General features: G+C 28.1%; 2 protein-coding genes across 3 annotated transcripts in view; one reads left to right on the top strand and one right to left on the bottom strand.

The window, feature by feature from the left end:
* LOC6053847 (flocculation protein FLO11) overlaps nt 1-27,006 on the top strand; it is a gene marked incomplete at its 5' end in the record, with an annotated part of 36,521 nt that continues 9,515 nt past the window's right edge. Inside the window, one exon of the mRNA XM_038266510.1 lies at nt 1-144. Within this exon, the coding sequence (XP_038122438.1) occupies nt 1-144 (144 nt within the window). The remainder of the gene's footprint in view (nt 145-27,006) is intronic.
* On the bottom strand, nt 3,992-27,006 carry LOC6053909. Of its 2 annotated transcripts, none has more exons than XM_038266945.1 (3): nt 26,874-27,006; nt 9,437-10,258; nt 3,992-4,546 (listed from the first exon to the last, which is right to left on the bottom strand). In XM_038266945.1, the coding sequence occupies exons 1-3, from the start codon at nt 26,889-26,891 to the stop codon at nt 4,094-4,096; spliced, it is 1,293 nt and encodes a 430-aa protein (XP_038122873.1). In that variant the 5' UTR covers nt 26,892-27,006; the 3' UTR covers nt 3,992-4,093. The 2 variants fall into 2 exon arrangements, with proteins under 2 accessions (XP_038122873.1, XP_038122874.1); XM_038266946.1 differs by lacking the exon at nt 26,874-27,006 and adding an exon at nt 24,909-25,164.

Here is a 27,006-nt window from a genome sequence, read left to right as displayed (position 1 = left end):
TCGAACTCGTACCTGACGCTGCTGGCCTGCATCAGCCCGATGCCGGAGGACCTGAGCGAGACGCTGTCGACGATTCGGTTCGCGCAGGGCGCCAAGACGCTCAAGAACAATCCGCAGATTAATTTGGTGGCGGCGGAGTTAAAGGTGAGTTAATTATTATTTTTTGTTTTTTTTTTCAAAATATTTTTAAAATGTCAATTTGGTTAAATTTATCAATTTTATTAGATTGGTCAATTTTGACAATTTGTCAATATACCTAGTCTTATTTTTTTACATTTTTTTGAACAATTTCTAATATTTTAAAAAACATCATTGATTTTTAACATTATTTTGAAATTTTTAACAATTTTTAACGTTTTTTTACAATGTTTAACCATATTTTACAATTTTGAAAAAAAAAATACAATTTTTATCAATTTTAAGCAGTTTTTACAATTTTAAATAATTTTAAACAATTTTAAACAATTTTTACAATTTTGAACAATTTTAAACAATTTTAAACAATTTTAAACAATTTTAAACAATTTTAAACAATTTTAACAATTTTAAACAATTTAAAACAATTTTAAACAATTTTAAACGATTTTAAACAATTTTAAACAATTTTCAACGATTTTAAACAATTTTAAACAATTTTAAACAATTTTAAACAATTTTAAACAATTTTAAACAATTTTAAACAATTTTAAACAATTTTAAACAATTTCAAACAATTTTAAACAATTTTAAACAATTTTAATCAAATTTAAACAATTTTAAACAATTTTAAACAACTTTAAACAATTTTAAACAATTTTAAACAACTTTAAACAGTTCAAAAAAATCAAACAATTTTAAACAATTTTAAACAATTTTAAACAATTTTAAACAATTTTAAACAATTTTAAACAATTTTAAACAATTTCAAACCATTTTAAACAATTTTAAAAAAATTTGAACAATTTTAAACAATTTTAAACAACTTTAAACAGTTAAAAAAAATCAAACAATTTTAAACAATTTTAAACAATTTTAAACAATTTCAAACCATTTTAAAAAATTTTAAAAAATTTTGAACAATTTTAAACAATTTTAAACAACTTTAAACAGTTAAAAAAAATCAAACAATTTTAAACAATTTCAAACCATTTTAAACAATTTCAAACAATTTTAAAACAATTTTATACAACTTTAAACAACTTTAAACAATTTTAAACAATTATTAACAATTTCAAACATTTTTTAACAATTTTAAACAATTTTAAACAATTTTAAACAATTATTTACAATTTGAAACAATTCAAAAAAATAACAATTTCTAATTTTTAACAATTTTAAACAATATTTTGCAATTTTTAACATTTTTTAACGATTTTAAATAATGTTCAACAAATTTTTACAATTTTTTGTAATTTTTTAAAATTTCTAAAATTTTTACCATTTTTACAATATTAAACATTTTGTTCCTTTTTTTTACAATTACCATTTTTTTAAATTTACAATTTTTTACATTTTTTTTAATTTTTTTACAATTGTTACAATTTTTAAATTTTTTTTACAATTCTTAACAAATTTTAAAAAATTTACCATTTTTTTTTAATTTTTACCATTTTTAAATTTTAGCCATTTTTAAATTTTTTACAACTGTTACGTTTTTTACAATTTTTAACAATTTCTAATAATTTTTAAAAACTTTTAACTTTTAATAATTTTTTGTAATTTTTAACAATTTTTAACAATGTTCAACAGTTTTTTTTAAACAATTTTAAGCGTTTTTTTTTTGCAACTTTGAACAATTTCTACAATTTTTATATTTTTTTAAAATTTTGAACAATTTTAATCAATTTTACACAATTTCTTAACAATTTTTATTGATTTTTAAAAATATTTACAACTTTTACCATTTTTAAAATTTTGGCCGTTTTTACATTTTTTACAATTGTTACATTTTTTTACAATAATTACGTTTTTTACCCAGTTTTTACAATCTATGATATTTTTTTTTAAATATAAAATTTTTAACATTTTTGTGCAATTTTCGACAATTTTTAACTTTTTTTTTCCAATTTTTATAAGTTTTTTTTCAATTTTGAACTATCTTTAGCAATTTTGATAAATTTTGTCAGTTTGGTAAATTTTGTCAATTTGATATTTTTTGTTTAATTTGTCATATTTGTCAAATTTGTCATATTTGTCAAATTGGTCAAATTATTCAAATTGGTAATTTTTATAAAATTTGTTAAATTTGACAAATTGTTCGAATGATTAAGATGATCATTTTTGTTAATTTTTTTAAATTTTGTAAATTTCGTAAATGTTGTAAATTTTGTAAATTTTGTCAATTTGGTCAATTTAGCCAATTTAGTCACTTTGTCAATTGATCAACATAATTTTGACAATATGATTATTTTGTCAATTTGATCAAATTTTTAAATTTGGTTTGGCCAATTTTGTTATTTTACAAATTTTTCCGATTTCCAAATTTGTCCTTTTGTTCAATTTTGTATTTTTTTCAATTTTGTAATTTTAAATGTAGTAAATTTAAACAGTATTGTCAATATTCACAATTTTGTAAATTTTGTCCATTTGTTAATTTTTGCAATTTGCATTTTCTCCAATTTTCTGTATAATTTATATAATTTTGTCGATTTTTTAAACATGGTCGGTTTGTAATTTTTTTTTTCACGTTTGTAATTTTTTTAAAAATGATTTAAATTTTGTGAATTTTGTATTTTTTTTTCAATTTTTGTGCTTTATCAGCTTGTTGTTTTATTTTGTGAATTTTTAATTGTTGTATAATTTTTATGTTTTTATTTTATGTTTTAATTTTAACTTTTAAAGTTTTTAAACATTCAAGATTTTAAAATGTAAAATGCCATGCTTTCTAATTTTAATGATATACATTTTAAAATATTTTAGGTTGTAAACTTTAGGAGATCCAAATTATTCAGGTTAAAAAACTTAGAAGTTTTAAAGTTTTAAAATTTGTTTGTTGTTTGAATTTAAAACAATAAAATTATAAAATTATAAAATTATAAAACTATAAAACTAGAAAATTATAAAACTAGAAAATTATAAAACTAGAAAATTATAAAACTTGGAAACTTGAAAATTTTAAATCTTTTAACCAATAAATTTATAAATTTTAGTAACTTTAACATTTTTAACCTATAATATTTTTAACTTAAATATTCTGATTTCTTCAAGCTTAATAACTATAAAATTTGAAGGCTTAGAACGTTTAAAATTTTTAAACTTTAATACTTGTAAACCTTGTTAATTAAAATGGATAGAACTGACAACATAAAAAAAGTTACAAAATTGAAAAAATAAACAAAATAAGTATACAAAATTTCCAAAACTTAAAAAAAAACACAAAAATTGCTTAAATTGACAAATTTTTTTTTCAAAATTTCCTTGTTCTCATCATTTTAATTTTTAAAGCATTTTGTATCAAAGTTTTCAAGCATAAAATTTTGAAATTTTTCAAGTATTTTAATTTGTAGGCATTTAGGTTTTGAAGATTTCATGTCAATTTAACTTTTAAAATATTTAAATTTAACTAGTTGCCAAGCTCAATGTTTATTTTTAAGTTTTTTAATAGTTATAAAAGGTAAAATGGTTTTAGATTTTGGTAGTCGCTTCTTTGAAATTTAGATTAATTGGCAATGAAAAATGAGGGATTGGTAAGACGACACATAAATAACTATAATTTTATCATTTCTTTATTTTTAAGTGGCTCAGGAAAAAACATCAGCTGTTTTTTTAAATAATAATTAAAAAAATCGTAGATATGAGCAATACCGCGCACAAGATGAAAAAAATGTGTTTGAAATATTGTCAGGGAGTGTCCATAATTAACGTAAATTTTAAAACGCCCATGTTTTTGTTCTACCTTTCTGAGGGTGCTGAGCACCTTAGTAGTGACTATTTGAAAAAATGGGGGTCTAAAATAAAAAATAAAAAAAAGTGTTCACGTGATTTAGGAATGACCCCTAAGTTCAAAAATAACTAAATTTTATTTGGTTATATATTTTTCAAACTTTCTCCGTATACAAAACATAACTTTTTGGTGTTTCTTCCTCGCAAATACTGTATGCCACCTCCTCCGCTCCTAAATATACCCTAACCGGACCATATCCCGGCAGCATCCGGCCATCTTCTCCCTGTAAATGTCCTGCGTGCCCTCCGACTTGAAGTTGTTAATCTCGCTCGACACATCGAACCCATTCTCGAGCTTCTCCGCCATCCCGTCCAGGTCGGGAATGTCCTCGCTTTTGGTGGTGATGATGGGCAGCAGCATCGCGGCCATCAGCAGTCCAAATCGGCCAAAGCGGACCAGCTGGTCGTCGAGAGCAGTGCGTGGGAAGAGCCGCTCCGGGTCGGATCCGAGACGGCGCAGGAAGGAGGACAGGGTGTCGTGGTAGAGCGTGAGCAGGTCCTCGTAGTGGGCGTCGCGGAAGGCTTTGGTAGAGGCGGTAAACAGGAAGTACATCAGGTCCAGCACGGGCGAGGCGTAGCGGCAGATTTGCCAGTCCAGGAGTCGGATGTCGACCGGGGTGTCGTGCTGGGGGAAGAAATTTTGAAATTTTAGTTAGTTTATCCAATCTAGTGATGCAAAAGCATGTTTTTCGACATGTCGCATGTCATATTTGTCAGTAACTTAGGAAATGTCCACCGGAACCGGATTCCGGATGTTCCAGATTCATGTCATGGTGGTCAACTAATGTCTAACCGTTTTTTGAGTGGCTTCATCAAATTTTATGATGCAAAACCATGTTCTTTGACATGTCGCAAGTTATTGTTGGCTGAAACGTAAAAATTGTCCTCAACGGAACCGGATTCCGGATGTTCCGGGTTAATGTCATAATGAAAAATAAACTAATTTATCGGTACTTGGAAATTCGGTCTGAATTGTGAGTCAATTTTGTATTTTTTTTCAATTTGTATTTTTTCTATTTGGTCAATTTTGTCAATTTTATCAATTTTGTCAATTTTGTCAATTTTGTCAATTTTGTCAATTTTGTCAATTTTGTCAATTTTGTAAATTTTGTAAATTTTGTAAATTTTGTCAATTTTGTCAATTTTGTCAATTTTGTAAATTTTGTCAATTTTGTAAATTTTGTCAATTTTGTCAATTTTGTCAATTTTGACAATTTTGACAATTTTGACAATTTTGACAATTTTGACAATTTTGACAATTTTGACAATTTTGACAATTTTGACAATTTTGACAATTTTGACAATTTTGACAATTTTGACAATTTTGACAATTTTGACAATTTTGACAATTTTGACAATTTTGACAATTTTGACAATTTTGACAATTTTGACAATTTTGACAATTTTGACAATTTTGACAATTTTGACAATTTTGACAATTTTGACAATTTTGTCCCTTTGGTGAAATTATTCAACTTTGAATTTTTATTTTTGTGAAGTTTTAAAATTTTGTCAATTTTGACAATTGTGACAATTTGGTCAATTTTGTCGATTTTGACAATTTTGTCAATTATGACTATTTCGACAATTTTGTCAATTTTAATTATTTTGACAATTTTGAAAATTTTGACAATTTTAAAAATTTTGACAATTTTGAATATTTTGAAAATTTTGACAATTTTGACAATTTTGACATTTTGACATTTTTATTATTTTTCTCATTTTTTATATTGTTAGCATTTTTGATAATTTTGTCAATTTTGACAATTTTATCGATTTTATCGATTTTGTCAATATGTACAAATTTGGCTACTTCGACATTTTTGTTGTTGTTTATTTTGATCAAAATAAGTTGTAAATTTTATCGATTGCTATTTTGTTGATTTTCATTTTTTGTATCCATTTTGACAATTTTGTTATTTTTGAACATATGCAGGGTGGCCACTCAAGTCGGGAAATCGGAAAAGTCGGGAATTCGCCAAAATCCGCCAAAAATCGGGAAAAAGTCGGGAATTTATGATTTTTTGTCAAAAAGTCGGGAAAAGTCGGGAATTCTGAGCATACTTGTTTTAAAATTATTTTTTAACTCTTGAATAATTGTGTAATATTTTGTACAATTTTCACTCATTTCTGCTTAAGTAACATACTTTTAAATTTAAGGTTCTTTTCACTATTTCAATATATTTGAGTATGGAAAAGCTGTTTAAGACATTCAAAATCTTAATGAATATTGGAGTCTTTGACACAGTTTTTCATAATATTTTTTATGAATCAAATGATCGCAATTATGATTGTTCATCAAACAAGAGGTAAAGTCAATTAAAAACTAATATAAAAATAGAGCCTAATGGCCAGCTTAGAATTATAATTCTATTTCATTTTGTCACACAATTGAATATTTGAAAACAGATTCCAACTTGAGTTTGGCAATGGTTTTTTTTGGTAAATATTTTTAATTGTTAAAACTTAAATATCGAATAAAATTCAAAATTGAAAAAAAATTTACGTTTCGAAAACATAAAGAAAATATTGAAATTGCAAAAAAAAATGATCCAAGAAATTTTGGGTTATTGCAAAATTGTTTAAAAAAATTGTCTTTTCAAACATTTTGCTTAAAATAAGTGGGAAAACATAAAATCATATCAAACTGAATTTTCATTGAAAAAAAAGTTAAATAAAAAGTTATTAGTGGTCAATAAATTACAATTGATTAAAAAATTCAATATCAAAAATTACAAAATTAAAAAGGGAACTTGGCACAAAATTTTTTTTATGAATTCCTTGACATTTTTCTAAATCCTTTGAATGAATAATAACAGCAATTATGTTTTAATCATTCTTTGATTTAAAATGGTGATGAAGTTTAAAAAAAATAGGAACGATATTTTAAGTTCAGTCATCATTAACTTTTTGTCATTTCCAGTTGCAACGAAGTATCAAAAACTATACGTTTGGCAATTTAAAAAATATCATGGAATTTATAAGTTTTGTTGAACTTTCGATTATTTTTCCAAAGAAGTTTGTGTTTCTTTTCTGAATCTAATAATGAAATTCCATTTTTGAAGTTTTGTTTTATTTGTTGTTTAGTTTCTGTATTTACAAAAGTGCCTATATTTGGATTTTGTTTTTAAATTCATTGAGAATTTTTTTTCGGTGGTTAATATTGACTTTTCTTCTAGAAAGTTTTTTGTTTGAAATCATTCTTTAGATAAGAAATGCGAATTATTTGAGCATTCTGGAAAAGTCTGGAAAAAAGTCGGGAAAAAGTCGGGAATTTGAAAATGGAATTTGAGTGGTCACCCTGCATATGTCAATTTTGAAAATTTTGATGGTTTCGACAATTTTGACAATTTTGTATTTTTTTCAATTTATAAAATTTTCATATTTAAAAAAAAAATTGTGAATTTAGTAAATTTGTTAATTTGGGTATTTTTTTTCTTTATTGTTGATTTTAACGATTTTGTCAAATTTTAAAAATATATTTTAAATGATTTCATGAATTGTGTTAATATAGTTTGATTGATAATTTCAGTATTTAATTAAAAAAAGTAATACAAAATCTTTTTTTTCAAATTGGCTAAAGCATTACAATACAAATTGTAAATTCTAAAATGTGATTAATTAAAACAATATTGCATTTTTTCTGAAATTTTATTTTTGTAGTATTTTAAGCAAAAAAAAAATGGAAATGGAAAAAATGGAACATTTTTCACATATATTAAATTTGATATTTTTTAAGCAAATTTCAGTATTTTATAAAAAAATCGTTTGGTTTGAAATTTTCACTAATTGTCATAACAATTGCAGGTTAACAAAACGGAATTTTTCAAACAAAAAGAATATGTATACAAAAATGATTTTTTTAAATACAGAAAAAAATCATTTTTTACCAAAATTTTTAGACTGAAAAGTTGATTTTTTTTTTAATGAAATGTGGATCAATTCTAGAAAGTTAATCTGCAAAAAAATCATAATCTTTAGTGTTTCAATATTTATATACCAAATTATTGAATATTTATACTTATTTTTTGTTTTGTTTTCAAAAAAAAAAAACACTTTTTTATACTTTGTATGTAAAAAACAAAGAATTTCAAAATTAGGTTTTTTAAAATAGGTTTAAAATAAAGCGCTTTAAAAAAAAAATTATATCTAGAATTTATTTGCAAGACAATAAAAATTGTTCAAAATATTCATTAAAAAAAAGAACCTACCAAAACTAGCTCGAGAAAAAGTGGTAATGTGTATGAAAATTCCCTCTCCCCCTTTTTCTCGAGCTTGGGAGTTTAGGTGTTAAATACATTATAAAAATTTTAGTTTTTGAAAAAACGGTATTTTTTTACAAACTGTTCTATGTAAAAAAACACAAAAAAAATAGTTATTTAAAAAAAAACTAGATTAAAAAATGAGCGTTTTATACCAAAATGTTTTGTTTTTATTTCAAATGTGTTTTTAATTAAATTCTAAGTCATTTGAAGAAAGTTTTTTTTTTAAATTATTCTATTTATAAACACCAAACTATTCAGGACTTATATGAAATAAATCAACAAAAATTTCAGAAAGTAATTTTTTATTCAATAAACGTAACGTTTCAATATGTTTTTAACTAAAATCTAAATCATTTGAAAGTTAATTTGCAATAAAACAAAAATTAATCGTTATGTAAAGTTTAAAAAAAATCTTATACAAAATTATTGAATTTTGTTTAAAAAAATGTGCAATTTGATTTTTTTGTGAAATCTTTTCGAATTTATGTTTCGTTCGGTACATATTTTGCTTGAAAAAAGTTTAAATATGTATTACATTTGTTGAATATTGTAATTAAAAAAAACACACACTAATTTGTGAAAATGTTAGATTTTCATACCACAAATTCTGATATTGTAAATTTTCTTTTTAAAATTTGGCTCTGTATAATCAAATTGCTTAATTTTAAAATGACACAATTTTTTAATTAAATTTGAAGAAAGTTTTTTTCAAACTAACTGTTCTAAGTAAAAAACACTAAGTATTTCAAAATACAAAAAATATGTTTTAACTAAAATCTAAGTCATTTAAAAGTAAATTTGCGAAAAAAAAAATTAAAAAAAAATTCATATAATAAATTATTAAATTTTGTTAATAAAAAGTGGAATTTGATTTTTTGTGAATTTTTTTCGAAAGTTAAAATATTATATTTTTTGTTGAATATTGTAATATAAAGAACACACTATTTTGTGAAAATTTTAGATTTTCATACCAAAAATTCTGATCTCGTAAATTTTTCTTCTTAAATTTGGCTCTGTATAAACTCAAATTGCTCAATTTTATAATATAATAAAATGATAATAAATTTGTAAGGCCGGTAAAGTTATGGATAAATTTTGAGTCAAAATCTAAAAACTTTCAGTAAACTCAAGAGTAAACGTCCAGCTTAAAAATTGATCATGTTTTGGTCTAACCTCAATGGTCTAGTCTAGGTCTTGTCCGATCTTGTATTGGTATTGATCTCATCGGAGTAATAAAAAAAAAATCTCACCTCATCATGCTTAAACATAACGTTATTGTTCCAGCAATCCCCGTGACAAATGACCGCGTACGGTTCCGCACTGGCGCCCTTCGTCAGCTCCCGGATTTGGTCCAAAAAGTTAACCTTCAACGCGTCCCGCGTCTTCTCGTACACCTCCGGCTCCGCCTTCTCGTCCAGCGTCTCGAGCGCCCTCGTCACCAACGCCTGGAACCACTGCTCCATCGAGGCGTCATCATCCCGCGTCGTAAACAGCTCCACCATCGCCCGGAACGGCTCGAATCGCTCCGGCTGCTGGTCCCTCAGCGCAAACGACAGGGCGTGCAGCTTCCCCAGGGTCTTCACCACCAACCGGAAGTGCTCCAACCCTTGCTCCTTGTGCCGATCGAACATCTCGAAGCCCTCCTGCTTGAGGTCCGCCATGAAGATGGCCTCCTCGTACTCCCGGACGCACGTCTTCAAGCACCGCGGAACCTGGTAGAACCCATCGCCGTCCTCCAACGCGATACCCTTCTCGCGCTGGAACTCCTCCAGCACCGGGTAGATCGTGTCGTAGAAGTAAATCTCCCGCTCGAAGGCCGGATGGGCGAAGAACTGGTTCCGGCGGGCTTCGTTCTGCGGCGGAAGCTTCACGATAATGTTGAGGGCGCGACCTGAGCGGCGACACTCGGCCCGTGCCCGGAACAGCACTCCGATGTAGTTGTCACCGATGGCGGAACCGGCCGTCAGGGTGAGCGCGAAGTCGTCCGAGTCGAGTTCGGAGCGGGCGACCTCTTCGAGCAGCTTCTGGGATGAGCCGACCGGCAGTTGGCCAGCCTCGAGGGCCATGGTGACCTGCGGGAAGAGGGGAAAGAGCGGGTTTTAGTTGAAATTGGTCAGTATTGGCGCCGGCCATGTCGGAGGGTAGATCGCGTGTTTTTTGCGCTCTCTCTGTTTTGAAGCTTATTCGCTAAGAGAAATTCTCTCGCGGTTAAGTTCTCTCACTGACAGAAGAGAATAATTTATCATATGGTTAATATTCTACTAATCACTTATAAATTCAACTCAACTCTACGATTGATTGATAGTTGTTCCAACTTCGCTCGACATCTGGCGTTGCTCGCAGGCAGAATGATTGAGAGCAGCTACTACCTTCTGGGTGTTAAGGGGTGACAATTAGCATATCTACTGCATTGGGAGTGTTATATCAACTTGCACGGTACTCTATCTGATTGCGTAAATTGCCGTGGAGAGATCGATGGTGTCATTAATTGCATATTACCATTTCTTTTACGACTGCAACTTTGCGGACTTTGAGTCACACCTTTGTTATTTTTTTTATAATCAAAAAATAAATTCATTAATAATTTTCATGATTTAGAAAAAGTATCGAAGATCTAACAATTGGATCTAAAGATATGAACATCTATATGAAATTTACTAAGCTTTTTGAAACCGAATGTTGTGAAATTTAATGAAAATTACATCCGGTTCTGTTGACTTTAAATTCTGACAATATATTTAAATTTCAATTCGTTTATGAGCAAATTTCAAACTCAAATAAGAGCATTTTTTGTAAATTTGGCTATTTAAAAAAATGTATTTTATACCAAAAAATAATATTATTTGGAATTGGATAATTTAATAAAATTATTGCTTCGTTTGAAGCTCATTTGCAAGTTGAAAAAAATGTGTATTTAGAAAATGCTGTTTTGTAAAAAAATCAGTATTTTAATTTAAAAAAAAATTCATCAGTTATCGATAGTAACTTCTACAAATCTGGATTTTTTTAAAAGGTCCAATAATTTTTGTTTTGCTTTTTGAGTATTTTTGAAATCCAAAAAATCAATTTTGAAATTTCAAAATCACGCAAAAAGTTAAAATTGAAAGTTTTGTTTAGGTGGGTACAAATTTTATTCAAAGTATTTGTCCCTCGGTTCTGGTCATGCTCGAGGGAGGGCAACAAGCCCAACCTATTTTTTTACAAAGTTGGGCTACTAACGAAAATCTGTAAAATATCATTAAATCCTTAAGTACCTAATTTTTTCCTAATTTTTAATGTCTTTTTTCCAATTTGCGGCAAAAAAATTCAAAATTTTCAAAAAGTATAAAAAGCACTAAATGATTAGAAATACGAAAGTATAAATAAGGGGCTTCTTTGAAGCGGACAAAAATATGAAATCAAATTTGCAATGGACTTGTTGGAGTTTTTTTTTTTTGAAAACTCTGGAAATTAACTACCCAAGCAGACAGAAATAACGTGGGAATAACATTTTTTGATATTTGAAAATACTAGGCCAATATTTTTTTTTGTTATTTATAACAGGATTTGTTATTCGTCGTTATTATTTGTTATTGAATTATTATTGTAATAACAGACTAATAACATTTTTTGTTATTTTTCGAACAAATCTTTGTTATTATTTTTTGTTATTTTAACAACTAATCCGATCATCCCAATAACAGTTGGAGTTATTCTTCCATAACAATAAATGTTATTCCAAAGTTGTTTTGGCTTTCAACCAATATCAGACCCATAACAAATTTTGTTATGATAACATAAACTGTTATTAAACTCTTATGCAAAAACGGATTTGTCAAGAAGATTTTTGTTAATTTTTGTTAATTTAACAGTATTTGTTATTGAAATGGCATGAATTTTGTTATTACCGTCTGCCCGGGATATCCAAAAAACCAATATCTTCTCAGACTATGATAGCACCATTTTTTTTCAATTAAGCAAGTTTTATCATGAAGTATGGAAATATTTTTTTTTTGTTTATTTGAATAAAGTATTTTTATTTATTTTTAATCTTTAATAAGTGCTCACAAAATAACGTAATTTTCAACGTAAATTTTCACGAAATAACAATTTTTAGTGCAAAAAACTCAAATATTCACAAAATTTCGTGTTTTTTTTAAATAGTCAAATAATTGGCAGTAAGGTTTCATACCAGGCAAAAATTTATGTTTTATTTTCACTGTATATCAAATTTGTGTTTGGAATACTCAAGTTTTCAAAAAATAACGCACCCAAAAAAAAAATTGCCTGGATTTTCTAAATTTTCCACTTAGGAAATTCATGGCACGAAATTTCGTGTAGATTTTCGCGGTACCTCGAAGCCGCGATTATCCGTAGTTTCGATTATCCGAAGTTCGATTATCCGAAGGTTTGTATGGGACTTCGGATAATCGAATCACGAACATTTTTTTTTCTTTTTCTTGTTTTAAACATCAAATTTGAGTTCTGCAACCCCATTTTAGACAAATTTGAATAGTTAGTTGCCTATTAAATAATAAAATGCATTTTTTAAATATTTCAAAACCGCCATATTGGCCGCCATTTTGGATTTAATACTTTTAAATCACTTTACGTAGTTTAGGGGTCATACTTAAGCTCGACAATAAAAAATTAGGCAACAAAAAAAATAGGACCTTTAGAAAATTTAATCTTAAATTTTATAAATAAACGTTATTTAGTGCACAGTAATTTTGGAAGGTTGAATATTACCTCTTTAATGATGTAACTTTACCTCAATTTTGACTGAAAAAGTGACATTACATCAGAAAAGTTGTATAATTATACATTTTTAGAGGTAAAATTATTTTTTTTTCTGACTTAAAAAAAAAATAATATTACCAAGATTTTTTTTATTCTAAATATTCTGAAAAGTGTACAATCAATTTTACATGTTTTTTTAATGATTTTAAAAATATTTTTTTGCCCCCTCAGTTTTTTGGAAAATTTTAAAAGGGTTATTTTCAATTAAATCTTGTGATATAGAAGAAATCCGTACAAAACGTTAATGTTGGACCAAGCTTTAAATTTAAAATAAATAGGCTGATATATTTCGAATAATTCCTTAAATTTGAAATTGTTTATAACTGAAATTGAGTTTATAGTTGCGAAACATCGCAATTGAAAACGAAGTTTTTTTTCTGAGATGTGTTTAAATAACCGAATATTTAAGTTTTTTTAAGCAAATGCATAAAATATTCTCATAATAATTTTTTGATTGCAAATTTCATATTATATTTTCACCTAAATTAAGCCTATTTTTAAAATTTTCTTAAAATTATAAATTTTTGAAAAAAACGGCAACACTGTCATTCCATCATTATTTTTCACTTTCAATATATTTAAAAGTAAAAGTTGTGAAGTTGAAACAATTACACTTTTTTAAGGTGCATCGTTTTTTTTGGTTCTGAAGGAGCTATTAGACTATGGCAAACAAACAAACAAACTCTTACTTTTTGTGTTTGACAGTTTGCCAAACTTGGTTACGGCAAACTCGTAAAAAAAGCCAAATGTATGCAGGCTGACGTTTCTGCAAACAAACAGAGCAGGCAAATTGCCAAACAGTCAAAAAGTTTGTTTGTTTGTCTGTTGTAGTCTAATACTTCCTTTAGTTAACTAGTCAACCAGTCAAAATTGTATTAAAATCAAGCAAAACAATGTAAATGGGCCAAAGCTGAAGTGTAAACAAACAGCCTGTCCTGCTTACGTCAGTGGATGTTAACATTAGGAACGAGCAGGACAGACTCTTTGTTTACATTTCGGCTTTGGTCCCATTAAACTTGTTTTGCTTAAATTTATTTGGACTTTTTTTTGCTCTAGAGAAAGTCCTCGCAAAGTCTCAGCCAAAACATTGAAAATGAATTCAAATAAATCACATTCTTCGAAGAATTACTATTTTTTTTTAAATTGAGGAAATTTGAAGAAATTTGGTTACGATGCATGACAAAAGGTCAAAAGGCATAAAGTCGAAAATGGTTTAAAGGTTGCAAGAACAAAAGGTTAAAATTGTTTTTTTTTTCAACTCAAAATGGTCGAAGGACAAATGGTCGAATTGACAAAATATCGAAAAGACAAAAATGTGAACAAAATGTCGATGTCGATGAAAAACAAAACGTCGAAAGTATTGAAGTTAAACAATAAGTTTTTTTCAATAACTTACAAAGGTCGAAAGCTACATGGTCGAATAGACCAAAGGTCGAGAGATAAAAGGTCGAATGTGCAAAAGACCAAAAATACAGAAAAGGTCGAAAGTGGATGGTCCAATAGGCGAAAGGTCGAAAAATAGATAGTTGAAGGGGCAAACGACCGAAAAAACAAAAAGGCCGAAAGTGGACCAAAGGTTGAAAAATCAAAAGGCCGAAAAAACAAAAGGTCAAAAATGAGTTTTTTAAAACTTATAATGGTAGAAGGACACATAGTCGAAAAATCAAGAAGGTAAATAGTGAATAAAATGTTGAAAAAGGATCAAAGGTTGGAAGGAAAAATGGTTAAAATTTAGTTTTTTTTTTCATGAAAGAAAGGATTTGTTTGAAAAAAGATAAAATTCCCAAAAAAATATTTTAGGTCAGACTTTTAAAAATATTTGAAAATCTGCTCTGAGTGTTTGAAAGCATGGAAAAACCTACAAACATAGTACTTAGAAGGGGTAGTCGACGTGTATTAGATAAGATAGAGTTATTTAAATTACATCAAAATTTATATTTTTGCCAAACTTTTATTAACCTTCCACCTTAACCCTGCGCCACCATCTTCTCCACCCAGGTCACGAACGCCTTCTGCGACCGAGCCCCGGTATACTTGGTTTCCTCCTTGCCATTCTTGAAGAACCTTATGTCCGGAATGTACTCGATCCGGTACTTTCCCCCAAGTGACTTATGAACGGTCACATCCACCTCGCCCAACTTCGCCACCGAACCCTTTTCCTCAAGTTCTTGGGCCGCCTTTTCGAACTGGGGATGGGCCGATTTGCAGGCTCCGCACCACGGTGCGTAGAACATCACCAGCACGAACTCGTTCTCCTTGATGACCGGGTTGAAGTTTTTGTTGGTCAGGATCAGGACGCCATTTTTGGTTGTTACGTCCTCCTGGGGGGTTACTGGGGCGATGGCGAGGAGGAGGCCAACGGTGGTGAGGGTTAGGAGGAACATTGTTTGAAGATTCTTCACTGCTATAGGCTAAACTGACTAACTGAAACTTTTTCAAGTGAAGAGTACACCTAAATAGGTACTAAATCCTGACCGTAAGGTTTAAAGATGTTTGATTTATCCACCTCTACAATTTAGGTCCCAATTAATTGTTACTTTTAAATCAGATCAGTAAACAAAATTAGTTCATTTTTCTAAATTGACGTGTTCAAGTGTTTAATTCAGTTCAGATCGTCATCATGTAATTATAAGGTGCCTGAGTGTTATAATTTTGATAGTTGACATTGATTTGCTCTAGCTCAAAGTATTTAAGGGGAAAAAAGCGACAACTTATGGACTAGTTCGGTTCAGTTCTGCAACAGTGGAAGTGGTTCAGTTTCATCTCAAATCGTTATAAATTCAGCTTTTTTTGTTTCTCTTCGAAAATTCCTTAAAAATGCATAACAAAATATTTTTCAAAGTTCAAATAAACTTTGAAAAATCTGCAGAAAAAAAATGGCTCTACATTTGCTTCTAACTTTTAACTGTCAAGAAAATTTATTGCTAAATTTATTGTTCCATTGAAAGTTGGAAATTGTGACATTTTGTGAGAGAATAACAATTTTGTTAAATGAAGCATTAATTTTAAAATAAGTATTACAATTTTTTTTAAATGTTTTTTTAAAATAATTTGCAGCTGTTCCGGCTTCCAGAATTTTATTTGTTTTACTTTAGTTTAAAAATTGATCCGGAGCGTTTGGTACGGTATGTCCACGCATCCTTCCTACCCTGTAGATTCTGTGAAATGTGATCCATTCTCAGAATCCTCTCTGCGGTAAACACAACGTTGTAGGGCTGGCCGCTTTAATTTTTGTAATACATTTTCGGGTGTTCGAGGACAATAACAAAAATGGTATAAACAGCTAAAAATTTAAACAATTAGGTCCTTTTGAGTTGTTAGTTTTGATCTTGAGTTTAAAAATTAAAAAGTATTTTTATCAGAAAGATTAGAAAAATTTAAAGGAGTTTATTTTTTTTAAGCGAGTTTGCTGAGAATAGCATTAAAGCGTTTCTTTAGCCTTTTTTTCACGAATTTCAAGAAATTAAAAGCTTTTAAAACATAAGAACTTTCAAAATCTTAATTATTTTATTTTTTTTAGGAATTAAATAAAATTAGAGATTCTAAAGATTTAAAATCTATTGCAAGTTTTTTTTTGAATTTTAAAATGTTTTTTTTTTATTTTTAGTTTTTGAATTTTTAGATTTTTCAATCTTTTAAAATTTTATTTATTTTTGAATATTAAGATTTTTTAAAAATTTTAGTGATTTCAAAAATCCTCTTGAATTTTTTCGAATTAAAAAAAATAAATCTATGTAGTTTTTTTTAGAAATTTTTGAAATTATATTTTTTTGTGAAATTTTAGAATTTTTAGAGCTTTACTAACTAAATATTTTTTAGAATTTTCCAAGAATTAAAAAAATGAAATTTTAAGTATTTTAAAGATTTTTTTCTAATTGAATTATTTATAATTCTTTTGAGTTTTTTTTTATTTTTAAAAAGAATTTTAAAGACTTTTATGGATCCACTACACGCGAACTTTTTTTGAGTTATGTCAATTTCCGTAAAAGTTATGACAATTTCCGTAAAAAGTCGAAGCAAAAAATGTTTAAAAAATTTTAACAAACTTAATTTTTTTAAAAGAGTTTAAAGGATTTTTAAAAAATTTAAAGAATTTTAAAGAACTTCAAAGAATTTAAAAAAAAAATTTAAAGAATTTTTAAGGAATTTTAATTTTTTTTAAGTATTTTAGGCCGTTGCAAATATTTTTCAAAGTTTATGTCGCCCCCCCCCCTTCAAAATTGGTCCGAAAAATCAGGGGGCAAAAAAATATTTTTTCAAAAAAATATCAAAATCGAAGCAAAAAATGTCGAAAGCAAAAAATGAAGTCTAATCAACTGGGAACCATCTAAAATGCATTTTTCTGCATTGATAATCTTATTTAACATGTTTGGACTCGTTTAAAAATATTTTGAACTTTTATGAAATTACAATGTACAGCACCGCAAAAACTTTTTTTTTTCGCAAAAATAAAATTTTCGTCAGTACTTAGAAATTTTGGAAATCAATGATTGCAAAAGAACTGGACAGGTGTATGATGCATTTCAAAACACTTTTTTCATGCAAATGTTGACATCGTGGCCTGTAATTTCAATTTTTAACTTTTTTTATTTTTAAAATTCAGATTAAATTTTTTTCCAATTTCTAAAATCGTAACTAAAAAACCCGAAATTTCTATATTCAGAATTTTAAAAACCTGAAATTGAAAACGCCAAAAAACAAAAAAATCAAAAATTCAAATCTAATGAAAAATTCAAAATTTAAAAAAAATCAAAATAAAAATAAATCAAAATAAAATTAAAATCAGAATAATAAAATCTAAATTTTAAAACTAAAAAACTTAAACTTTAAATTTTTAGAAGAAAATATTTCAAATATTGGAAATGCAATTTGTTTCGGAATGAAATTTTAGTGAGGAATTTAGAATACAATCTGTATTAAAATTCATAGATTTTGATTTTTTAGAATTTCGAAATATATAATTTAATCATATTAAAATTTTATATTTTTGTTTTTTTGAGCTTATATTTTTGAAGTTAAATTTCATTATTAGATTTTTAAATTTTGTTTATATTGGTTTATAATATTCTATTTTGTTTATATTGGTCAAAATTATTGTGGTGTCCCTCTGATTTACAAAAATATTTTTTTTGTGACACTTTTCTTGACGTCTCTTGAAGAATTTTTTTAAAAGGATTTTTTGCTTTCATTCCTTTAAACATAAAACGAGTTTAATTTTTTTATCAAATACTTTCTGTATTAGTTTTTTTTCTTTGGAAATAACATTTCTTGAATGTTGATCGCGATTTTTTTTTATATGGCGCGGATTTCGCGCAGACTGAGGTTTCGGTCGGCGCGGATTTGGCGCGGATTTTTTTTCGACTTTCCCGTAACAACCCTGGATTCTGAAGAATTTTAAAATTTTTAAAGAATTTTAAATATTTTCAAAGAATTTTAAAGAATTTTAAATATTTTCAAAGAATTTTAAAGAATTTTAAACACGTTTAAAGAATTTAAAATAATTTTAAAAACTTTTAAAGAATTGAAAAGAATTATAAATGTTTTTTAACTTTTTTAATTTTTTTAAAGATTTTCAAAGAATTTTAAAGAATTTTAGAGAGTTTTTAAGTATTTTAATGAATTTGAAAGTATTTTGATAAATTTTAAATATTTTTAAAGAATTGAAAAGAGTTTTTTTTAAAAGAATTTTAAAGAATAAAAAAAATAAAAATTTTTAATGAATTTTATATAATTCTAATTATGTTTTTTTTAAAGAAATTCAAAGATTTTTATAAATCTAGATTAAATTTTCAAAACAACCTATCTCTCATGGGTTTCGTATGCAGATAGGGCCTTTTGAAAATTTAATCGAGAAATATTTAAAAAAATTATAAATCAGTCGAGCTTGAAAAAAGATTTTGAAGAACTTAAAACTTTTTAAAATTTAAAGAATGGTAAAAAAAATTATAATTTGAAAAACAAAATTAAATAAGTTTATGTCACCATCAAAATCGACTCGCAAAATCTGGGGGATTTTTTTCTGAAATTCTTGGAATTTTCAGTCGAATTTAATCAAAACATCAAGATATGTGTTTTACTGCATTGTTGATCATATTTAGCAAGTTTGAGCTCATTAAAAAAATAATTTGTTTTTTTAATTACAATGTACGCTTTCAGAAAAAGTTTTTTTTCCTGAAAAAAAAAAATCATTTTTTTTTAATATTTTGATATTTTTTGCCCTTCCTCGACTTTGGTCAGAGTCGAGAGACATAAACTTCAAAAATATTAGGAACGGCCTTATTATTTTAAGAATTTCAAAATTTGAAGAATACTAAGAATTTTTAATATTATTTTTGTATTGCAGCTTTTCTACATTTTCAGTTCTTTAAACATAAAATTAGATAAAAAACACATTTATGGATTTGGGAATTTTTAGTGTTGGAACAAAAAAAAAAAATAATCATGAAACATCTTTTCATTATTCACTTTGTTATTTACCTTAGCACTTCTTAGTTTGATTGTTTTCACATTATTTACCAACATTTGTCTGACGTTTAACTTGCGAATGAATTATTGAGAACGATTTTTTTTTCCGAAAAGTATTCATTGAGCTTTCATTTGACAGTCTTAATACCAACTTCAAACTACAAAACAGTTTAATTCAAAATATAGATTAAAAAAAAAATTTTTTAGAAATGTAAACATTGAAGGTTTTTTTTTTAAATAAATTATTAAAAGGAAAAAAATCATGTAAATTGCTTTTTGATACTTTTTCATATCCAGAGTTTTTTTAAAGGACCTATAAACTATTGTCTTTCATATGTTTATAGGACCTATTTAAAAAAAATCTAGATATTCATTTTTTTCAATTTGAGTTTTGATAAAAAATGTTCAAACTTCTTCGAACAATAAAAACCAACACATTTACCAAAATATTTACGTAGTCTTTTACAGTTGGACAAACTCGCCACCATTTTCCTACTTTCTTATTTTCAATAAGCTACTGTTTTTTTTGTAATGTTTTTAGTGCCAACCATTTCAAAATGAAAACTCAGAAACAAAAATTATGAAAATTATTGTATAAAGATTTTGTTACAATTTTAATATCATAATAAATCCAAATCAGAAATTTTCACCAAAAAATCGCCAATATTTACTAAACGCACCCTCCACTGCCAAACTCTCCCCGACTCGCTCCACAACTCGCCCCTCAAGCTTCGCCTCCCTCCGCCATCTTCTCCTTAACCCACTCCAAGATGGCCTCCTTGGTGCGTTTGCTCTCGTACTTGGCCACCGGCTTCCCCCCACGGAACAGTCTCACGTCCGGCACGCCCCTAATCCCGTACTCCTTCATCAGACTCTGCTCCGCCCAGACGTTCACCTTGGCCACCCGAACCTCCGGCTGGCTCGTGGCCAGTTCCGCCGCGACTTCCTCAATGATGGGCATCAACCGGTGACAGTGGCCACATTTGTCGCCGGAAAACATCACCAGCACGAACTCGTTCGCTTCGATGACCCCGGGAAAGGTTTCGGCCGTTAGGACAAGGACGCCGTTTTCGACCGGAATGTCCTCCTCAGCGGATGCCAGGTTGGTGGAAGGGCCGGCCAGGAGGAGGAGGGCCAAGGCCAGGATGGATTGGAATGGGGTCATTGTTTGAATTGTTGCTAGAACCTTTTAAAATTGAATTGTTTAATTTAAATAACCGAAATAATTGATTTACGGATGTTTCAAAGATGTTGCAAACATGTTACATAAGAAAATCTTGTTAGAAATAAGTTACACAATGCTAAATTTGCAACATATGAAGGTTTTGTTTGCATTGCAAACTAGTTGCAACAAATTTCAACCATTTTTTCACTTGCAACATATTTGCAACCTTTGTGCAACATCCCTGACTTTTCCATTTGTTTGTTTTTAGATTTAGATTGTCTATATTTTCAGTCAAAATATCAAAACAACCTTATTTTCCCTCTGAATTGTAATGTTTGCCACCGCAAAACTATAATTACACCCCAGCAAACACTGATTATTTCCCGTTTGTCACTGATGAAACATCTCTACTCATCAAGTGGCGGAAAGCAAACACTTCTATAATAATTTGTTTTGCTGTTTTTTTTTGTGTACCATCCGATCATCATCGAATGATCACAATTGACCAGGTTTTAGTTTTTTTTGCCTCGTTCATCATGATCTTTGCCACCTTGGCAGTGGCATCAAGAATAAATCTCCCGTTTCAGGTATCAAGTGTAGTGAAAAAGTTGTTTTTCGATTTGATTTGTGTGGGTTTGTTTTTGTCTGAATTGAGGTTAGAACGAACAAAATAAAGAAATCGTAAAAATATTACTCAAATTCAAAGGAAGATTTTTTTTATTTTTTTTCTTGCAATTAAAAAAATTTATTTAAAAAAACTTTTTTTTACAAAAAAAAAAAGATTTTTACAGACAATTTCAATTCAATTCAATTTGTGTTTATTAATAAATAATCAGTTTACAATTTCGTGTTTCTTATAACCTAATAGAGTTTTAGAGTTCCTTTCAACTATGTTTTACACTATAATTCATTTAGATGTAATTGGATATTCTAACAATGGATTTGGCTAGAGAAGGAAAAAAAAACTTCGAGAAACAGACAATTTTTCATAAAAAAATAATGGTAATATTACATCTGGCAATGTGAATAGATTTTGTGTCCGAAAAAAAATATGTTATATTGCCTCAAAAATGATGTAAATCTACAATTTTTTATATGTTATTTTACTTATTCTATATAAATTAAAGTAAATTTACGTAAATCCATGTTTTAAATTTGGTTGAACAATATTTTGTGCTGAATTTTGAATTAAATTTATTCAAATAAAAAAAATGCAATATTGAACATTATCCAGAAAAAACGTTAATATTTCAAGAACATTATTCAAATTCAAAGGAAGATTTTTTTTATTTTTTTTCTAGCAATTAAAAAATTAAAAAAACTTTTTTTTTAATAAAAAAACGATTTTTACAGAAAAAAAAATGTAATATTACTTCTGCCAATGTGAATAGATTTTGTGTCCGAAAAAATATGTTATATTGCCTCAAAAATTATGTAAATCTACATCTTTTCAATTTCTCATCAAAAAATAATGGTAATATTACATCTGGCAATGTGAATAGATTTTGTGTCCGAAAAAATATGTTATATTGCCTCAAAAATGATGTAAATCTACAATTTTTTATATGTTATTTTACTTATTCCATATAAATTAAAGTAAATTTACATAAATCCATGTTTTAAATTTGGTTGAACAATATTTTTGTGCAGAATTTTGAATTAAATTAATTCAAATTAAAAAAAATACAATATTAAACATTATCCAGAAAAAAACATTAATATTTCAAGAAACATTGAAGTGTTTTTTCCCAAAAATATTATCACCTCAAGGAACAGTTTATGAAACATAAAACAATCGAATTAATTAGCAATCACTGTGACTTTCATAAAACAACAATGTTTAATCTAAAAATTTAATAGGACTTTTCATCTAACTTATAAAAACTTTTGTGGACATCAGAAGCACAGATTTGATTTTGTTTATATTTATGTTGAAGTTCAAAAATATTTGATGAATAATTGTAAACCTTTCAATCCAAATTTTCTGCAGGAACTAATTATATAAAGGTTAAGCCTAATAAAAACTTTGTGCTTTGTGGTGTGAATTTACTTTATTATTTGTTAAACATTGTAGAATTACTCTTGAAAGTATTTAAATATAACTTTATTTTTAGGTTAAAAATTACATGATCACCGCCAACTCACACACAGTAAAAAAAAGTGGTAATATTACACCTGGGAATAGGTACATCTTTTATAAACGAAAAAAATCTAGATTTTTCTAAAGGTCCCATAAACATATAAAACACAATAGATTATAGGACCTTTAAAAAAAAACAAACTCTAGTAATGTGTAATTTTACCTCTTAAAACCGTGAAGGGATATAAATTTGATGTCATTATTTTTTTGTGAATTTGGAAAACGTAAAATTTGTGGAGTTTAATATTACTAAATAAATGAAGTAATATTACATCAATTTATACTGAAAAAGTGTAAATACACTGCAAAATTTACAAATTTTTGTAGGTAAAATTACACACTTATTTCTGGCATAGAAATTTACTCATTCCCAAATGTAACATTAGTTTTTTACTGTGTAATTTGTGTAGACTTTCAAAAACAAAAAATTTCGAATAAAAAAGTATTTTTCATTAAAAAGCTATGACACGAATGCCAAATTATGGTAAAGTGTCAATAATAAACTATAATAATAATAATAATTAAAAAGCTACAAAAATTAAAAAAAAATCACGTTTCCCATTCCTCAACTGTCAAAAACCGTAATTGTAATTTTATGGAATATTTTTTTTTTCACTTGAACTTTATTTATTAAAAATTTACATGTTTTCTTTGTAACTTTGCAGGGTTACTTTTAATAATGTACCAATGCTCTACAAAGTTGTAGAACAGACAAAAATGATGTATCAACATTGGGAGTTAGCATGTATTCTTCACGAGTTTAATCATTAGCAAAATTTTAAGAAAAAAGTTTTCTGAAAGAGGTATGATTTTGACAATTTTTAACCAGTTTTTCGAACTGAATTGTGTGCTTTTGAAAGTATTCTTTTGAAAATATCAGCAAATTTGGCATAAGAACAACTTTTGGATGGTTTTGTGACTTATGCATTGTTAGAATAAAAGTAATTGTTTTGTGCACTTTTTCCACAAAAAATTTAGGTAAAATTACATGAGGATGACGTAACTTTCAACCATTAAATTTTTGAATATTCAAAACGAACCTATTTTTTAATGTGTAAGCACTTCTGTATAGTAAAAAGAAGTAAAAGATATAACGAGTCGAAAATTTAAAGATGAAACTTTACTTCTTTATGTGATTTTTCCTTAATTAATGTGTAAAAAAAATGACATGTAAAAAACGTAAATTTCATTATTATTTATTTGTTTTCAGATTGATTGAAATAATGAGTAATTTTACTTCAGAAATTGGTGAATGTTTTTCTTTTTCAGTTATTTTTTCACACATTGATTTATGTAAATTTACATTAAAAAAGAAAAAAAATCACTACACCACTTTAAATTTCATTTTTGACATAGATGATGTAAACAAAAGGTTTTAAAACTCAAATGGTGACGGAATGGCCTACTGATCGTCACCAAATAAATATTGCTGAAAATTTTATTGTAGCACTCGTTTGAGTGCTGTAAAGTGCATTGACATAAACAATAAAAAATAAATATTTTTCAACAGAAAAATTGATGACTGGCAATTTTTTTCAAATAAGTACTACAATCATGTACTAAAAAGACATTATCTAAAGTAAGACTAAGCCAATCATGCTCAAAGTTGGGCAGTAGACACAATTGAATGTTGGCTACATGTTGTCAGTTCGGGTTTCCGAAAAAACTAAACGTTTCCGAGAAACCTCAATTAAACCGAAAAAAGACCAAGTCTAGCCCTTAGCCCTTAAACCAAAATCAAAAATTAATTTAAAATTAGGAATGAGTGAATTTGCTCAAGTTATGGTGGAAATAACATATTTTATTATACATATCTATAGGATGTACTAAAAATATGTTGTTTTTGAATTTCAAACAGTTGAATTTAGAATTTCATTTAACTATTTGAATTTTTTTATTACATACTTAATTTTGTTTTTTTGTTCAATCTTTTTTTTCTTCCTTTTTTTCTAGTTTTTTTTTATCTTTCTATTAATTTTAATTCCAATAAATATTATTTTCATTACTTGCAAAAAACCTTCTTTTTACATAACAATATTTACTATTCACTTCTAAAAATGCCCACATCACTTATCAGCAACCTCTCCACCCCAATTAATTACACTTGACATTGTTTTATCACACACTCTACACTCTGAATGCCTTCCAATGACAAAACCAACAGTAAACCAACCTGTTTAGATGCTTCTCAAGCTGATAAGCAAATTGTTCTCAAATCTCGACCACACGCCGCCGCCGTTCGTTGACTTCCTTTTACGAAGAATCGCTGCTAACACAAAAGCGATGCGATGATTTGACGAAATATTCAAACTTTTTCGCAAACTCACTGGCGCGCTGATAAGTGGACACCAAACGGGGTTTTCAAGGCTAAGCGTCTATTCCGCTGGACCAACAAGTCACGACTGGAGCCGAGGCGAAACTGAGCTCCCAGTTTTCAAGTGCGACAAGACTAACTAATAAGTTCTAATACACGGTGGCGATGGCGGCGTGCAAAATAGCACCCGTTGATACTTGAATTTTTTATTAACCCTTAATATGTCAATTTTGCTAGATTTTTTTTGTCGTTGAAAGATTCATTTTGGCTTTTTTTTTACTTTTTTACTTTTAAAAGCTTTTCATTTCTTGATTAAAACAAAAATATTTTTTAGTACAACTTAAGGGCTAAGGGTTCGTCCAGTGAAGGAGTGTCCCATCCCGCTCATCACGCCAAATTTGTGGACACACTCCGGGACAGATAATTCTAAACGAATATGTGTGTGAACGTTTTGTTTGCTCTCTAATGCTGGTTGACGATGATGATGATGATGGACCATGACTGTTGAATTTCAGGCGGTAACAATTTGCGATCGTGCGTTTGATGAATCTGCGCGGTGGATTTTTTAGTGAACATTGTTGTGTGTGAATTTGGGCATTAAATCGACTCTAAAAAGCAATATAAAGCCTTGAAAAGCTTTATTTCATTGAATATCAGATTTCTCTGAAAATGTTCTTTTTTCAGATAAACGATCCATGTTTTTGAATAAATCGTCAATGTTTGGACAACGTCGCAATCGTTCACGTTGCTGACAATCATCATCATAAAGGTATAATTTGACTGTTGTTTGAAGAACAATCCAGGAAGTAAAATACCCTCGGTTCCATCTATCATCAGCTCTTCTCCTAAACTGTGCTCAATTTGCGGTTTTTGCTAAATTGAACACGAGAGGAGATCGCGGTTTGGCACTATCACTAGATCGTGGTGTCAAAAACAATCAACTGATGCTGACTAATTGGGACTTACACGTTGCATAAAATTGACTTTTCGTACATTTTTTCTTTTTTTTTTGCGATTCAAAATATTTGGTAATTGGCGTAAAATTATTTTTTTCTTTAAAAAAGTACTAAAATCTAGTACTAAAAAGACAATATCTTAAGATTAACTAAACCAATCATGCTCAAAGTTGGGTAGTAAATGCCTTAGAATGCTGGCTACAAGTTGTCAGTTCGGTTTTCGGAAAAAATAAAACGTTTCCGAGAAATCTCAATTTTACCGAAAAGAGACGAAGTTTTGCCCTTAGTCCTTAAAAAACAAAATTGAACGGAAAGCGAACGAGAGTTCGCTCAAGTTGGTTTGAAAATTTTGTTGACGTTTTTTAAGATTAAAAATAAAAATTGGCATGAAAAAAAAAATCTTAAAAAGTATTAAAATCTTGTACTAAAAAGACAATATCTTAAGATAGACTAAACCAATCAAGCTCAAAGTTGGGCAGTAGATGCGTAAGAACGTTGTCTACAAGTTGTCAGGCTGGTTTTTCGAAAAAATCAATCGTTTTCGAGAAATCCATTTTTTTCTAAAGCACTCCCAAGTTTGTCCCTTAGCCCTTAAACAAACAAAAATCAACTAACAAAAACAAACCTGTTTTAAAAAAAATCACAGAAAAAATGTCGAACCGTCCAATTTTGAGTGTAATTCCTCCAAAAAAAGTTCGTTGACCCACTTAATAGATTTGATGGCACGAGCAGTTTTGTCTTCCAGTTTTGCTATTATTTTTTTTTGACTTCAATTAACACGACTCCACGAGTGATGACTTCATCAAAATAGCCACTGAAAACTGATACACATGGCAATTTTGTTTAGAGCAGAACTTTTGGCACCAACCTCTTCGATGTTGTTCATTGCACGAGTCTAATTCTTAACGCAATCACTTCCGAACTTCCTTCCGCGTGCGAATCTAGAACAAACCTGCGGTTTATCGCGCCAGATCATCTCTTATTTATAGACTCTCTCAGTC

Source organism: Culex quinquefasciatus, chromosome 1, assembly GCF_015732765.1.
Source record: "Culex quinquefasciatus strain JHB chromosome 1, VPISU_Cqui_1.0_pri_paternal, whole genome shotgun sequence".
Classification (NCBI taxonomy): domain Eukaryota; kingdom Metazoa; phylum Arthropoda; class Insecta; order Diptera; family Culicidae; genus Culex; species Culex quinquefasciatus.
This window is presented reverse-complemented; position numbering and strand designations above follow the sequence as displayed.

Excerpts from the sequence above, each read along its gene's own strand:
- LOC6053909 (XM_038266945.1), bottom strand. Across the intron at positions 4,547-9,436 it reads TTATGTTTAAGCATGATGAG|CACGACACCCCGGTCGACAT; the intron begins GTGAGATTTTTT and ends TTCTTCCCCCAG.